Here is a 14,967-nt window from a genome sequence, read left to right on the forward strand (position 1 = left end):
GCTACCGTCAATCAAAGCAAGATAAGATGCATAAAAGATAAACATCACATGCAATCAATATAAGTGATATGATATGGCCATCATCATCTTGTGCTTGTGATCTCCATCTTCGAAGCACCGTCGTGATCACCATCGTCACCGGCGCGACACCTTGATCTCCATCGTAGCATCGTTGTCGTCTCGCCAATCTTATGCTTCCACGACTATCGCTACCGCTTAGTGATAAAGTAAAGCATTACGCGATTGCATTGCATACAATAAAGCGACAACCATATGGCTCCTGCCAGTTGCCGATAACTCGGTTACAAAACATGATCATCTCATACAATAAAATTTAGCATCATGTCTTGACCATATCACATCACAACATGCCCTGCAAAAACAAGTTAGACGTCCTCTACTTTGTTGTTGCAAGTTTTACGTGGCTGCTATGGGCTTTAAGCAAGAACCAATCTTACCTACGCATCAAAACCACAACGATAGTTTGTCAAGTTGGTTGTTTTAACCTTCGCAAGGACCGGGCGTAGCCACACTCGGTTCAACTAAAGTTGGAGAAACTCACCCGCGCAGCCACCTGTGTGCAAAGCACGTCGGGAGAACCAGTCTCGCGTAAGCGTACGCGTAATGTCGGTCCGGGCCGCTTCGTCCAACAATACCGCCGAACCAAAGTATGACATGCTGGTAAGCAGTATGACTTATATCGCCCACAACTCACTTGTGTTCTACTCGTGCATATAACATCAACACATAAAACCTAGGCTCTGATCACCACTATCGTAGGGCTTCGCCTAAGCACGCTACAATTTATCGAAGGACTATGTGGAAGGGGCGCACCGCACACGGCTAAGAATATGATCACGTGGATCAACTTGTGTGTCTATGGGGTGCCCCCTGCCCCCGTATATAAAGGAGTGGAGGAGGGGAGGGCCGGCCCTCTCTATGGCGCGCCCTAGGGGAGTCCTACTCCCACCGGGAGTAGGATTCCCCCTTTCCTAGTCCAACTAGGAGTCCTTCCATGTAGTAGGAGTAGGAAACAAGGAAGGGGCGCAGCCCCTCCCCCTAGTCCAATTCGGACTAGGCTTTGGGGGGCGCGTGGCCTGCCCTAGGCAGCCCCTCTCTCTTTCCCGTTGGCCCAATAAGGCCCAATACTTTCTCCCGGCGAATTCCCGTAACTCTCCGGTACTCCAAAAAATACCCGAATCACTCGGAACCTTTCCGAATGTCCGAATATAGTCGTCCAATATATCGATTTTTATGTCTCGACCATTTCGAGACTCCTCGTCATGTCCCGATCTCATCCGGGACTCCGAACTCCTTCGGTACATCAAAACTCATAAACTCATAATATAACTGTCATCGAAACCTTAAGCGTGCGGACCCTACGGTTCGAGAACAATGTAGACATGACCGAGACACGTCTCCGGTCAATAACCAATAGCGGGACCTGGATGCCCATATTGGCTCCTACATATTCTACGAAGATCTTTATCGGTCAGACCGCATAACAACATACGTTGTTCCCTTTGTCATCGGTATGTTACTTGCCCGAGATTCGATCGTCGGTTATCCAATACCTAGTTCAATCTCGTTACCGGCAAGTCTCTTTACTCGTTCCGTAATACATCATCCCGCAACTAACTCATTAGTTGCAATGCTTGCAAGGCTTAAGTGATGTGCATTACCGAGAGGGCCCGGAGATACCTCTCCGACATTCGGAGTGACAAATCCTAATCTCGAAATACGCCAACCCGACATGTACCTTTGGAGACACCTGTAGAGCTCCTTTATAATCACCCAGTTACGTTGTGACGTTTGGTAGCACACAAAGTGTTCCTCCGGCAAACGGGAGTTGCATAATCTCATAGTCATAGGAACATGTATAAGTCATGAAGAAAGCAATAGCAACATACTAAACGATCGGGTGCTAAGCTAATGGAATGGGTCATGTCAATCAGATCATTCAACTAATGATGTGATCCCGTTAATCAAATAACAACTCTTTGTCCATGGTTAGGAAACATAACCATCTTTGATTAACGAGCTAGTCAAGTAGAGGCATACTAGTGACACTGTGAAATTCTGTTATGAGTTACTGTGCAATTCTGTCTGCAGTATTTAATCCCGCTTTTATGGAGGTGCTGTGGTTTCTTTGAATTACCGAGTATGATAGAGCGGTCAACCATCATAATATCTGTTGCCATTGTGTGGCTTTATGCGTCCTTGCTGACTGCTGGTGGAGCGTATAGCAATGCTGCTCCAAAAACCCAATTCTACTGCCGCACCGATCGATCTGGGATTGAAGGGGCTGCTCCGTGGTAACGCCATCTTTCTCACTGTGAAATATAAACATTTGCAATTTAAAATGACTAATAGATGACTGCTCTATGTGCAGGATAAGTGTGCCATATCCATTCCAATGGGGAGTGCCAACCTTTCATGCTGGTGAAGCTTTTGCCATGACAGCAGCTTCTTTTGTTGCTCTTGTGGAGGTTTTGTGGACAAACGCATGACATATTCTGAGATATATGCAGCAATTGAGTATTGACCGACTAATATGTCCTACTTTGTAATGCAGTCTACTGGTGCATTCATTGCGGTCTCCCGATGTGCCTCTGCAACACCATGCCCTCCTTCTGTTATGAGTTGTGGCGTTGGGTGGCAGGTATCATGTAAACTCCATCTGCAGTTGGTGTATCTGAAAACTCAAATGTCATGTGAGCAGCTTACATTCATTTAATTTGCAGGGGGTTGGTATTTTGCTGGGCGGCTTATTTGGGACAGCCAATGGATCCTCTGTATCTATGTAAGTAGATTGTCATCTAAATAGCGCGCTAAGCCTTTTAGCGGCGACTCAGCCGCAAGCTATGGCGTTCTAAGCGCCATTCAGCGTTTCAACATAGATCAATAAAAAATGAAAAAATAAAAATACAATTTGGCATAAATTTAACATATACTTGGCAATTGACACATAGCAACAAGAGTGTGACTGAAAGTTGGCTGGAAGAGACCCCTAGCTTCCTAGTGAGCAGCCTGTTGGCTGACGATCCAGTGAATGCATTTATTTGAATAAAGCTCTCATTATTGCCTGCAAAAAAACAAGCATCCAGCCAAATAAATAGAAAAGTGACATTGTCTAGTTCATGATAGTACATACTAACATAGTGCAGTTCATTACACTATATAGCAGCAAGTCATAATGCAAAAAACCATGATGGATTTCGGTTTTGGACCCGAAAAATTTGGGCCGACGCGGCGGGAGAAATAGCGTAGCGCTAAATGCCCTTTGGCGCCGATATTAGCGTGAGAACACTTTTGACCTGAAATGTATGTTAGCGTAGCACAGCTCCTATCCGGAGGCTCTCATAGATGTGAAAGTGAAATCTGCTTCAAATTTATTATGTGCATTTCTAAAAGATATGATACATTTATACAACGGCGGTGCCAGCACCAAAAAGCTGTGGGTTCAAATGCACTAAACTCTCTAAAACGTCTTAATTTTTTGCACAAATATTAACAGAAATAGGCTTGCAATCCAAAAAGCTGTGGGGTCAGCTGACCCAACAGCTTACACATGGAATAGCCAATTTATAGATGTCTATTATGATTGAATTGCTAAAACTGCATATTTAGTTGAACAATATATCTATTTATGTCTTGTACAAAAAAAAAGTTCGATGGAAGGCGTCTGCAATAGCATTTTCGGGGTTTAGACCACACTAATAACAGATATTTCGCCCGAACATTAATGGTTATGTTTCATACAGATTTTCAAATTTGTTTGAAATGTGCAACCTATATTGTAAGTAATGTTGCCGTATCAGATTTTATGGCACCTTCTGATGCCATATAGTTCTTTAGTTATTCTCAAATAGTTTTACTCTGCTGGAACAGGGAAAATGCTGGATATCTATATTGTACACGAATTGGTAGCCGCCGGGTGGTGCAGATTTCTGCAGGATTTATGATAATCTTCTCCATTCTTGGTAAGGCATATGTTTTGATGTAATCACACATCAATAGGTGGTTATCATACTCTGTTAAAAAGAAACTTTTTTTAAAAGGCCAAAAGACATATATTAAGTGACATAGACCTTTATAGAAATTGCAAAAAAAAAATCCAAGTCCTTGGAGGTGCCGAAGTCTCCTTCCTCATGCGTTCATCGGCGGAGTGTCACGAGCAAAGCTCGTTGTTGTCTCAGGGTCTCTGTCTTAGTGGAGCAAAATTTGTTTACACTCTGAAACTTGTAGAAACCGCGTCCGGGAAGTTGTCGATGTAAATCAGAAGACATCGGCGGTTGTGATCCGCATAGCAAATCGTCGCTCCAGAGAAAAAAAAACGTCATAGATGGCCTGTAGGGTGCCAAGTCCGGCAAGACATGGTTGATGAAGACAAATCTCACACACGCTCCTCAATGTTGTCCGTTCGGCCTTCGGCGGGACGACATCACCAGGACATACCTTATTCCATCGTTAAAGTTTAAAAAATGCATGAGGTGTGAAACTTTATAGGACGGGTCTAGCGGGTGGTCGTTGGTCCGCTAGCGCTCCGTGGTGGCCGGCCGAAAAATATATATTTTGTCTCCCTAACCCATATTAGGCAAAGTAAACAAGTATGAACATGTGTGAACAGAATAAATAATTGCAAAGTATCCACGTGAATAGATGTGAACGCACTTTATTCGTGTTTTAAATTTTTTTAAAAACCATAACTTTCAAACCGCACATCGAAATTAAGATCTGTTTTCACTGTTGGAACCCTCGCGGCGTGCTCTTTAACTCTAGATCCCGCATGAGTATGTTTCGATATTTTTTTGTGCAATTTTGTTCCTGTTTTGTGCAACTGCTTAGCTGTCGATGTGCAACTACCTGACAGGTATGTGCAACTTTTCTCCTACGCTATAGACATGCAATTTTCCTTTATGGTACCTCCACTCCCAAACTACCTCCTTTCAGTGAGATGTGCAACTTCGTCTGTTGCCCATGCCAACTGCATAGTAGTTGATATGTAACTTTCCCCTGCCCGTGAATGTGCTTCACTGTTTGCTGCATCGGCCAACATCTAACACTGGATGTGCAACTTCGGATACTGCAACGGCCAACTGTCTAACAGTGATGTCCAACTTTCTCTCGTACCCCCATGGATGTGTAGTTTCCCTGCTATCACCAGGACCAAACCACCCTACTAGTGAGATTTGCAACTTTAGCACTCTGTTTATATGCAACTTTTCACTATCCTCATGAATGTCAATTTTTCACCATTCAACTGTATCTGCCTATGAGATGTGCAACTTCATATGTTGGCCTGGCCAACCACCTAGCAGACTATGTGCAACTCTGTTTGTTGCCCCCTCCAACTGAAAGTACATGTCCACAAATAGAGAGGGAAAGGAGTTGCACATTGACTAATAGACAGTTAGCTTGAACAATAGACTAAGTTGCACATATCTCTTGTAGGGGTAGAGTGTGCCAACAGTAAAAAAAACTACACATCCAAATGCAGGGAGGAGGATTGCACATCGATTACTAGGTAATTGGTCGAGACGGTAGACTAGTTGCACATCAATATTGTCATGGTTGCTAGATTGCAATCTCATAGGAAGTTGAATCATGCAGATTCAAAAATTGGTTTTCGAAAAAGTTGCACGATGTTGTACTAAAGTTGCACCATATAACATTAAAGTTATCATCAAAAAAATTTTATCGAAACATGCTGATGCGGGATCTAGTTTGAAAGATGTTGTCATGCGGATCCAATGATGAAGACGGATCTGAATTCCGGCGCATGGTTTGAAAGATATGACTTTTTAAGAATTTGAAACCAGAAATAAATACACGTGGATTTGTTTTTTTTCACATGTGACAAGTCTGACCGCATTTAATGCTGACAATCACATGCACTAGCAGCCAAAATATATGCGCATGCATGCGACTGACAGAGCGGACGCCTTGATTTCTCCAACGAGCACGCCACACACTTTTAGATTCCAGGAACTTTACATCTAGGTCGGTGCACGAGTACTTGTGCCTCAACAGTGGTGTCCTCGTTGTCACTGACTGGCAGCTACGCTTCTGCAGGCGCACATCTGTAGGCCTTTCTCAATTGCATTGAATTTGAAGGGACTAAAGGGACTACGAGGAATTAAATCATCAGTAAGTCAAACTCCTCTCCAATCTTTTTCAAACCTCTCCAATCCCCTTGGGCAAGAGATTAAACAAACAAGCCCGTAGGGAGTTGCTCGAAGAGTTCCCCACTTCCCCTAGGTCACTGTCGACATGACACCATGTGAACCTGGAGCGGGAAGAGGAACCAAGATGTGTGCCTTCGCAGGCACGTGTGCTCGCTCTTGTGTCGGCCACTGGATTTTTGCCTACCAAGTCAATCGGCACAGCAAGCTGACCTCTCTTACTGCAACTATAGCAGAATCGTTGTAATAGTCGTCGATACGAAGATTTTGAGAGAAAATGGTACTCTAGCAAAGTGTCTTTTAAAAAAAAAACCCCTGGCCTTTGCATCTTGATAATGCATACGGCTACTTTATTAATTATTCTCACAAGACCTTACAAAGCTATACAACAACAAGACTAAAACCACCATTTAAGTAACAACTGTCACTACACCTATCCAAATGATGAAGGGGCGCAGATAGTCTGGGCCTAATACCAAACAGACATCGCAGCCAAACCTAAACATTTAAGACCTGAGGTCCCAACTAGGACGCCTGCCGGGTATGGGGCACCTACCAGTCCGACGCACTCCTCAACCAAGACGCCTGCCGGGTATGAGGCCGCCCCAGCCACCTGCCACCAATCCATCTTCAGAGCTGTACTGTTGCATGTACCGTGCCAGGTCTCTCTGCCATCAACGCCACCACAACGCCTGACAGCGTCGTTCTCCTGCGCGAGTCCATCCTCCCACAGCGAACTCCGAATCTGCACTGCGCCACGCCGTCAAGATCCGTCGCCATCCGTGTGTAGGATGAATCACCGCTCCACCAAAGAATCCGTCCTCTGGTCTCTCGATCACGTGTGTACCTCCAAAAATGACGCCTCCAAGGGAGGAACGACACCAGAGCACCGCCGTCATCCGATCATCCGATCTAGGGTTTCCCCCGGAGGTAGTAGAGAGTGGCCTGGAACTTCTCCACGGCAGATTCGGAGTTCGTTGTGATTTGATGATTCGTCCTAGGATTCAAGCTCCGATTCCGAGAGTGAAATGTTGGACATGGAAGAAGAAACAACCATATTGATGGTCGTTGATTGGATAGCATCCACAAGAAAGAAGAGGAAGCGTGCAGGCTCGCTAGTTAGCCGTGCGGCATTTTGTGGGACAATCTGAGGCCAGGACTGGCTGATGCAAGACTACTTTGTGCCAGGTTGTACCTTCCCATTGTACGTGTTTCGGTGATGCTTCTGCATGACCAAATGACTGTTTTTCCAAATTGCTGACGACATGCAAGTTGTTGAACCTTTCTTCCAACAACGTAGAAATGGCGCTGGTCGTCTTGGTTTTTCCAATTTTCAGAGGGTGACCGCGGTACTTCGGATGCTTGCATATGGCTCCCCTACAGATCCAATGGATGATATTCTTTCGAATGACCGAAGAGACAATCATCAAGTGCTTGAAAGTGTTCGCTGAAACAATGGTGAGGGTTTATGGAGATCAGTATCTGCAAGCACCTAATGCTGAGGACACCACCAGGCTTCTAGCGATGCATGAAGCAAAAGGTTGGCCTGTGATGCTAGGGATTGTTGATTGTATGCACTGGAAGTCAAAGAATTTCCCTCCAGCTTGGCCCGACAAATTCACCAGGCATTGCAAGGATCCAACAATAATTTTGGAAGTTGTAGCCTTAAAAAATCTGTGGATCTAGCATTGCTGCTGCATTGTCTTGCAGAGATCTCATCGGTTTGCAAAGTTTGCAGTAGGTACTTGTCCACCCTACAACTTCGCAGTGAAAGACCAAGGATACTATCTAGCTAATGGCATCTACCATCTTGGTCTACATTTGTGAAGACACTTTCTAAGCCTGAGAGTAGGAAGCATAAACATTTTGCCAAGTCACAAGAAGCTTAGAGGAAACACATTGAGAGGGCATTACAGTGCTACAATCAAGGTTTGCAATTGTCCGGAGGCCTACTCGTTTTTGGAACAAGGTTATTTTGGCAAATATCATGACATGTTGTGTTATCTTACACACCATGATCATTAAGGATAGAGAGATATGTGAGGCGCCATTGATTATGAAGCTAATGGTAGACTAGCCAGGCCTCGCAGGAACCCAAACTGAATTCAAGCATTTCTTGAGGCATACTAGAAGATTGAAGACCAGACCTCCCATCATTAGCTTAAAGAGGATCTCATTAAAGCTTGGTGAAGGAATGCTCAGATTGTTTAAATTTACTGGTCGGATTATTTGTTGCATTTTTCACTTTCACAATTTATTTGATCAGATTATTTGTTGCATTGGAATTTGAGCACTTAACGTGGCTATTGGTCACGACTTTGAGGATATGCGCATTGGACGTAAGACCTAGGACCTTGAATGAAGACATCGATCATGTGCTGTTTGTGGAAAATGTACCTTGTAGGTTGCGCCCCACCTCGAGGTTCACCGCCCGCTCCATCAAGTCGCATGTTAAAGATGAAGCAGCATGTGTACTCTTCCGGGTTGTCGTGGATGGCTCGGCCGAGGAAAGCAAGCCCAACAACCCCACACCCTTGACCCTCATCACATACGCACATGTCGCCCCATCTCTCCCATGAACGAGCACCTTGTCATTGTGGATGTCGCAGAAAGCCTCCAGGAACTCCTCAATCGGCACAAGGTTCTTCGTGAACGCCTCCCCATTGAACCGGTCCAAAAGGCTTTCCACCCTGTCTCCTCCATTAACCATGCAAGCCACAGCCCCTTAGAAGCGACTAAGAGCTCGGGTCTCAGAGCATGCGTTAACACCGCCGAGGAAGAAGTGACCGAGGTGCTAGAGGAGGGCAATGAGTATGCACTCAAAATAGAGTAAGGGTAACGCCGCAGTGAGGCTCGAGCCTGCGGGCCCCACCTCCCCATTCTTCACGAGTGCCAGCCCCCTCTCGCGCCCCTCCTTGGAAATACAACATAGGCGATGTTCCGGAAAGGTTGCAGGCGCACGACAGGGTCTTGGCTTGGCACTGAAATCCACCTCCACAATTTTCGACCCATATTGGTTCATAGGAAGGAAAAGTGAGATGAAGCTATTGCATAACATCATAGACATATCCACACGTCAGGCTGCAAGTGGACACGGGCTGTCCGCGGTGCCCACTTAAAAGCCCACATAAGCAGTGTTCGTGGACACCCACGGGTAGAGCAGCTAGATATGTGGGATATGTGGGTTGTTCCGCGGGCGTCCGCATCGAACCAACATCACGAAGATGATGCAGTGTGGATTAGGACGATAACGCCGTCCAGCTGCACCATGGCCGCAACACCGCCGTCCAGCTCTGTCATGGACGCCGCAGCGCCACTGTCTACTACTCCCTCCGTTCTAAATTACTCGTCGCAGAAATGGATGTATCTAGAACTAAAATACATCTAGATACATCCATACCTACGACAAGTAATTCGGCACAGAGGGAATAGAACCTTAGGTACGCCGCATGTAGATGGGCAGCATGGGCTGGTGGCGTTGGCCGATCCCATGTCCAGTTCCCAGACTGGCTGGCCCTGAAGGGCTGAACCAATTCGGTATCTGCGTGGGGATTGAAGGAACTGGTTAAAAACTGAACTGCAGCGCTATGAATTGGTTTAGTCTTGCCTGCTGCAGGTAGAGGGACACGCAGCTAGCCGCTACCCCCGTTTCTTCAATTGCATGTAGCACCAGGCCAAATGGCGTATCAATTGCACGTACTTACATTCCCAGGCTCCTTCCTCGTACTCGTACGGCCTCCGCTCTGTTGTCAAATGGCGTCGCGTACGTCCGTCCGTCCTTATGGAGAAAAGACGTGGGCTATCCCACTAAACCCACATACCCATTTAGACCTTCTTTGGTTTATAGGATAATGTTTTTTGATTCACATCATATGATTTTTTCCATTAAGTCTAGGCTAATATTTATTTTCCTATAAAATGTGGAGGATAGGAAGAATTCCTCCATAAGAATAGGATTCCATTCCTACAAACCAAAGGGCTCTAAAGGAATTTTTCTTATAGAAATCCTATCTTATGAAATTCCTACAAGATTTCTCTAAACCAAAGGAAGCCTTAAGTATATGCGGGCTTTGACGGGTATTCCACTTAAATATGCGGCAATTGTGGGGCGGACGCGGGCATCCCGCTTAGCGTCCCACTTAGAGCCTGATCCACAGGTGACAAGAACACCTTGGGCAGAGACGAGGCGGGAGCAAACCTATCTCCCCCATGCACGAATGACGGGGAATTATAGACTTAGGGCCCGTTCGGAAGCTCTCCAGCTTCTGAAACGAGCCAGCTTCTCGTGGGAGCTGGGCGAGCTGGCTTCTCGCAGGAGCCAGCGCTGCGTTCGGCAGTAGCGGCTGCTCCAGCTCCCCTTTGCATGGGCTGGCAGCCCAAGAAGCACGCTTGGAGCCCATTTGGGTGGTTTCTCGTACGAGGGAGAGAACGTATCGAGAGAAAGAGGTCGAGCGAACCGGTACGCTGCCTTAGGGTCACTTGGCGGTGGCATATATCTGGTAATTATGTCAAACTTCTCCTCCTTCGATTTTGGGAGCTGGGTTCGACCAGCTTCTCGTTTTTGCACTGCAGGCCGCTCGTTGTCCAGAAGCTGGATTCTGGGAGCTGCATCGTTCGGCTAGCTTCTCACTGTCTTCTCGTGAAGCTGGAAGCTGGATGACATCCGAACGGGACCTTAGTTCACCCCGTGTCCCGTTATTGTGCCACCCCACACTGCCCATCTTTCTCGCCGGACTTGGCCTTACCGTTATGACCCACAACCTCTCTCTCCATCGTGCTAATGCTTCTTGCAGAATTGTCTTCCCCCTCGTCATCTGACAATGGTCGCGGTGGGTTAGGTGGTTCACCATTGTCCATGGCGGGCGCTAGTGGGCCGCTTACTTCCGGTTCGACACGCATTAGATATCCTCCCATGCCCCTGAAAATCTTAAAGGAACCCTTAACATTGGAGGGAACTGACACCTCATCAACCACGATCTCCTTGTCCACAACCTTGAGGAAATCCATGATCAAGAGCTCACATCAAAGCTTGTTAGGTATCCTGAAGACCTTGATCTAGGTCTCTTGGAGCCAGGAAATGGCTTGCGGTTCGATGAGAGGCCCAATACCTCATCTTTGACCTTGCTGATAGTACCACTTCTTACTGATCCCGAGACTCTTCTTGGAAGGAAACACTACCGAGAAGCAATTCTTCTATACCGCCAAGATATGCCAATCCCATGCCTTATCGACCATAGCTTTCAGGTCCACCAACAAAGACTCCACCGTAGCATCCCCCTCCGTGACCACCATGGAAGCCGAGTTACGTATCAAAAAAAAAGGACGCCGATATCCACCACACGTGTGGTATATTCGACATGCGTCCACACACCATGTGTTGTGTGAGCAGGAGGCAGCCCACACGGGTTGCGTGTGGGCGGACATTAGAATTGCCCACACGTGTGGGCGCGGCTACTTCGTGCCACACGCCCAACAAGTACTACTCATCTTCATCCCGCGCGTGTGGCACGAAGCAAAAATGCCCACACGTCCTGGCGCAGCTACGTTAGGTACCCGCCGGGATGACGATTTAGTTGGCATCCTGGTTGGCAGATGTAGTTATCCGGGATGGCAAGTGTAGTTGTAAAAGCATGGCAATTTTATCTGTTTTGGTTAGCTATAGTTGCCATATCTAATTTATGGTAGTTGCCGCGTGTAATCAAACCGTAGTTGCCATGTGTGATTAACTACTTGTCACATATGGTCAAACAGTAGTTGTCATATGTGTTTACCTAGTTGCCACGTGTGGTCCAACCATAATTGCCATGTATTGTTAATCACAGTTGCCATGTGTGTTTATCTGGTTGTCACGTACGCATAACTGCAGTTGCCGTCTAGCAAAGAATCACAGTTGCCATGTATGTTTATCTAGTTGCCACGTTCGCGTAACTGCAGTTGCCATCCACAACATAGGAGTGTCGTGTGGACGAAAAGCAGTTCGCCCACACGCGCATGAACTAGATGTTGGCTGTATGGGCAGAAACTAGTTCGCCCACATAGTGCAGCTGGCAAACAGCGTGGTGCGGGCGTGTGGGCAAACTCTCCAACGCCCACACACCAGCCCCGTCCTACGTGGCACACCAAATCCACCTTTTCGTGTCAAGATTCGTGCAAAAAATAGTGAACGACGATCCAGACGTGTGGGCGAGTTGGGAAACGTCCACACGTGTAGACGTTAGCATTTCCGGAAAATAAAGCCGAGTTAGGCACCACCACCACCTCCGCCTTCAGACCCCCCTAAAGAAGGTAGAAGCCAAGTTCACGCATGTTGAAACCGTACATAACCAGCTCGACTTTCGGAAAAGCCCCCGAAACATCGCCATGGTACAATGTTTGTTGCCAAAAAAACTCAGATCAATGTTACTATTTTTTCTACTACTAGATCAAAGCCAAGTTCACATCCTTTCTACTACCAGATCAATGTTTGTTGCCAAAAAATATCAGAATTTTTAACAATTTGTTACTATTTTTTTTGAATTTACTGTTACAATGGTGCATGTGAGCTCGTGCTAACAAGAGAACTTCCGCAAAGATGCATAGTTTCATCCTGACGACACCATCTGCGCTTTCCACTTTGCTAGGTTGTCTTTCGTCAGTACCTCCCCACGATCCTAGTACCATATAAAACTCTTAATTTTTAGCGGCACCTTGTTCTTCGAAATGCGGAAGACATGACACAATGGAACACATCCTCTTCCTGCGAATTTCTGATGATAATTTGTATCTGATGCTAGTATTTTTGTGTTGTTTTCCCAGGGAAATTTGGAGCATTTTTTGCATCAATTCCAGGTCCAATAATTGGAGCTATACATTGCTTTCTCTTAGGATATGCTGGTATGAAGCTAATTTTAAACAATAAATCTTACGTTTCGTTTATGATGGCTGAATCATAATGTAGCAATGCCTTACCCCTGTGCAAGTAGGTGCGGCAGGGATTGTGTTCCTTCAGTTTTGCAACCTTAACAGCTTCCGAACTAAATTCATCGTGGGATTCTCCATGTTTATGGGTTTGTCAGTTTCCAAATATTTCAAAGATGACGCTTCTGTCGCAGGCTATGCATCATTAAACACATGGGTAAGATCCATCAAAGCATGAACAATGTTAAACTAATTAAGGTAGGAGTCAATGGTAGAGAAAATTAAGGAAGGGAAACTGTAATATGACGACATATAAGTAGAAAGAAGGTCAAGTTTATGTTGGTATAGAGAAATAAAATGTACTCTTTGTTAGGTGGCATGTAGGCAAACGTAGACATTTTCAGGAGTGATTTAGCAATATATACTAAAGGCACTAACTAGTAGCAAAAGCAACTAGCAACAAGTCCTTTAGACCCTTCAGTATGTCATTAATTATTTAATTTCTATTATTGTGATGGATACCAGCTGACACGCTTTAGTCACAAAACCATCTGATGTAGTAGTTTGTCCTATGAGAGTCATATATGATTTGTTTCTGTATCATACTAAATGATGGTTTTCATTTGGTCATGATCAGCAAAATGATGTGATCAAGGTGATATTCTCGTCCAAAGCATTTGTGGGAGGTGGTCTAGCTTATTTCTTGGACAACACCTTGAAAAGAAACGACCCCGAAGTTAGGAAGGACCGAGGGCAGCATTTCTGGGACAGATTCAGGTCCGCGAAGACGGATCCACTCAGCGAGGAGTTCTATTCCTGCATTCCCGGACTCAGAGAAAACTTCCCGCTCTATTGATTGTGAACCTGCGCTAGCTATGATGACTCCACGCTTAGGTTCTGTCTCCTTGTAGTGGCGGTGCTTCTGAGTTCTGAACCTGTACAGTGCTCGCTGAGAAGTATACGTTGAGAGGAGAAGCAACTAAATATTTTCTGATTTATAATGGGCGAGATTAACAGCTACAGTAGATCCCTAAATAACAGCGCACGCGTTTGAATGGCAACATATGTTGCGCAGCATAGGGTCCTGAGCCATGAGTCATCAGACACGTGGGTGTGAATATTTTGTTCTACAACTTTTGGAGAAAACTTGTGCCTTATCTACAGCATAAATCTACGGACTGCTAATCTTCAGTCGACTGATTTTCATTTTGGTTTCTGTCAATTTTTTGCCATATCAATGCCTTTGTTGTTGTTGTTGTTGAGAAACGGCCCTATCGGGTCCAGGTACAATGCTACATTGTGTGCTAACAAATACTCTCTTTGTTCAGTAATGTAGTGCATATAGTTTTTTGTAAAAATCAAGCATCATAAACTTTGACCAAATTTGTCGAGAAAAAATATTTACATCTAGAATGCCAAATTTATATCATTAGATACGTTATAAAAGGAACTTTTATACTTTATATATTTGATATTGTAGATATAAATAGTTATCTCCAATAACTTGGTCAAAATTTTCAAAGTTTGACTTTTCAAAAAGTCAGTCGAGCGCTTGGGCGTGGCTTCAATCACTCTGACTACAAAACATAGGACGTGGCTAGCCAGCACTTGGGCGCTCATTGGTGCGATTGAGCACCTATATCATAAATGGCTAAAAATTGCAGCTGGTACCTGATGTGCTTTCCAAAAAAGAAAGCACCCTTGTCCTCCCACGCCATCTTCTGAAATGTTGGTAAATAAACTAGCTAAGACCATGTCACATATGCATTAATTTGGGGGTTTAATTTTTTAAAAGCCTTAACTTTTGATTCGAGTGTCAAAATTCAGTACCGTTTTCATCATTAGATTTCTCACGATGAATTCTTCAAATCTATATCACATTTGG

At 45.2% G+C, this 14,967-nt stretch overlaps 1 protein-coding gene across 1 annotated transcript; it reads left to right on the forward strand.

Moving 5' to 3' along the window:
- The first annotated feature begins 2,163 nt into the window (after positions 1-2,163).
- Positions 2,164-13,938, forward strand: LOC125533093 (nucleobase-ascorbate transporter 6-like). The gene is made up of 8 exons (XM_048696871.1): positions 2,164-2,315; positions 2,393-2,489; positions 2,576-2,662; positions 2,745-2,803; positions 3,892-3,983; positions 12,981-13,058; positions 13,148-13,299; positions 13,720-13,938. Exons 1-8 carry the CDS (start codon positions 2,164-2,166, stop codon positions 13,936-13,938), a joined length of 936 nt encoding a protein of 311 aa, XP_048552828.1.
- Positions 13,939-14,967: the final 1,029 nt, after the last annotated feature.

This window comes from Triticum urartu, chromosome 1 (assembly GCF_003073215.2).
Source record: "Triticum urartu cultivar G1812 chromosome 1, Tu2.1, whole genome shotgun sequence".
NCBI classification, from domain to species: Eukaryota; Viridiplantae; Streptophyta; class Magnoliopsida; order Poales; family Poaceae; genus Triticum; species Triticum urartu.

Bases quoted from the DNA above. Each gene is read 5' to 3' on its own strand.
- LOC125533093 (XM_048696871.1), top strand. From the start codon at position 2,164: ATGATAGAGCGGTCAACCATCATAATATCTGTTGCCATTGTGTGGCTT. The intron at 2,316-2,392 runs GTAACGCCATCT...CTCTATGTGCAG, and splicing joins ATTGAAGGGGCTGCTCCGTG to GATAAGTGTGCCATATCCAT. The intron at 3,984-12,980 runs GTAAGGCATATG...TTGTTTTCCCAG, and splicing joins GATAATCTTCTCCATTCTTG to GGAAATTTGGAGCATTTTTT.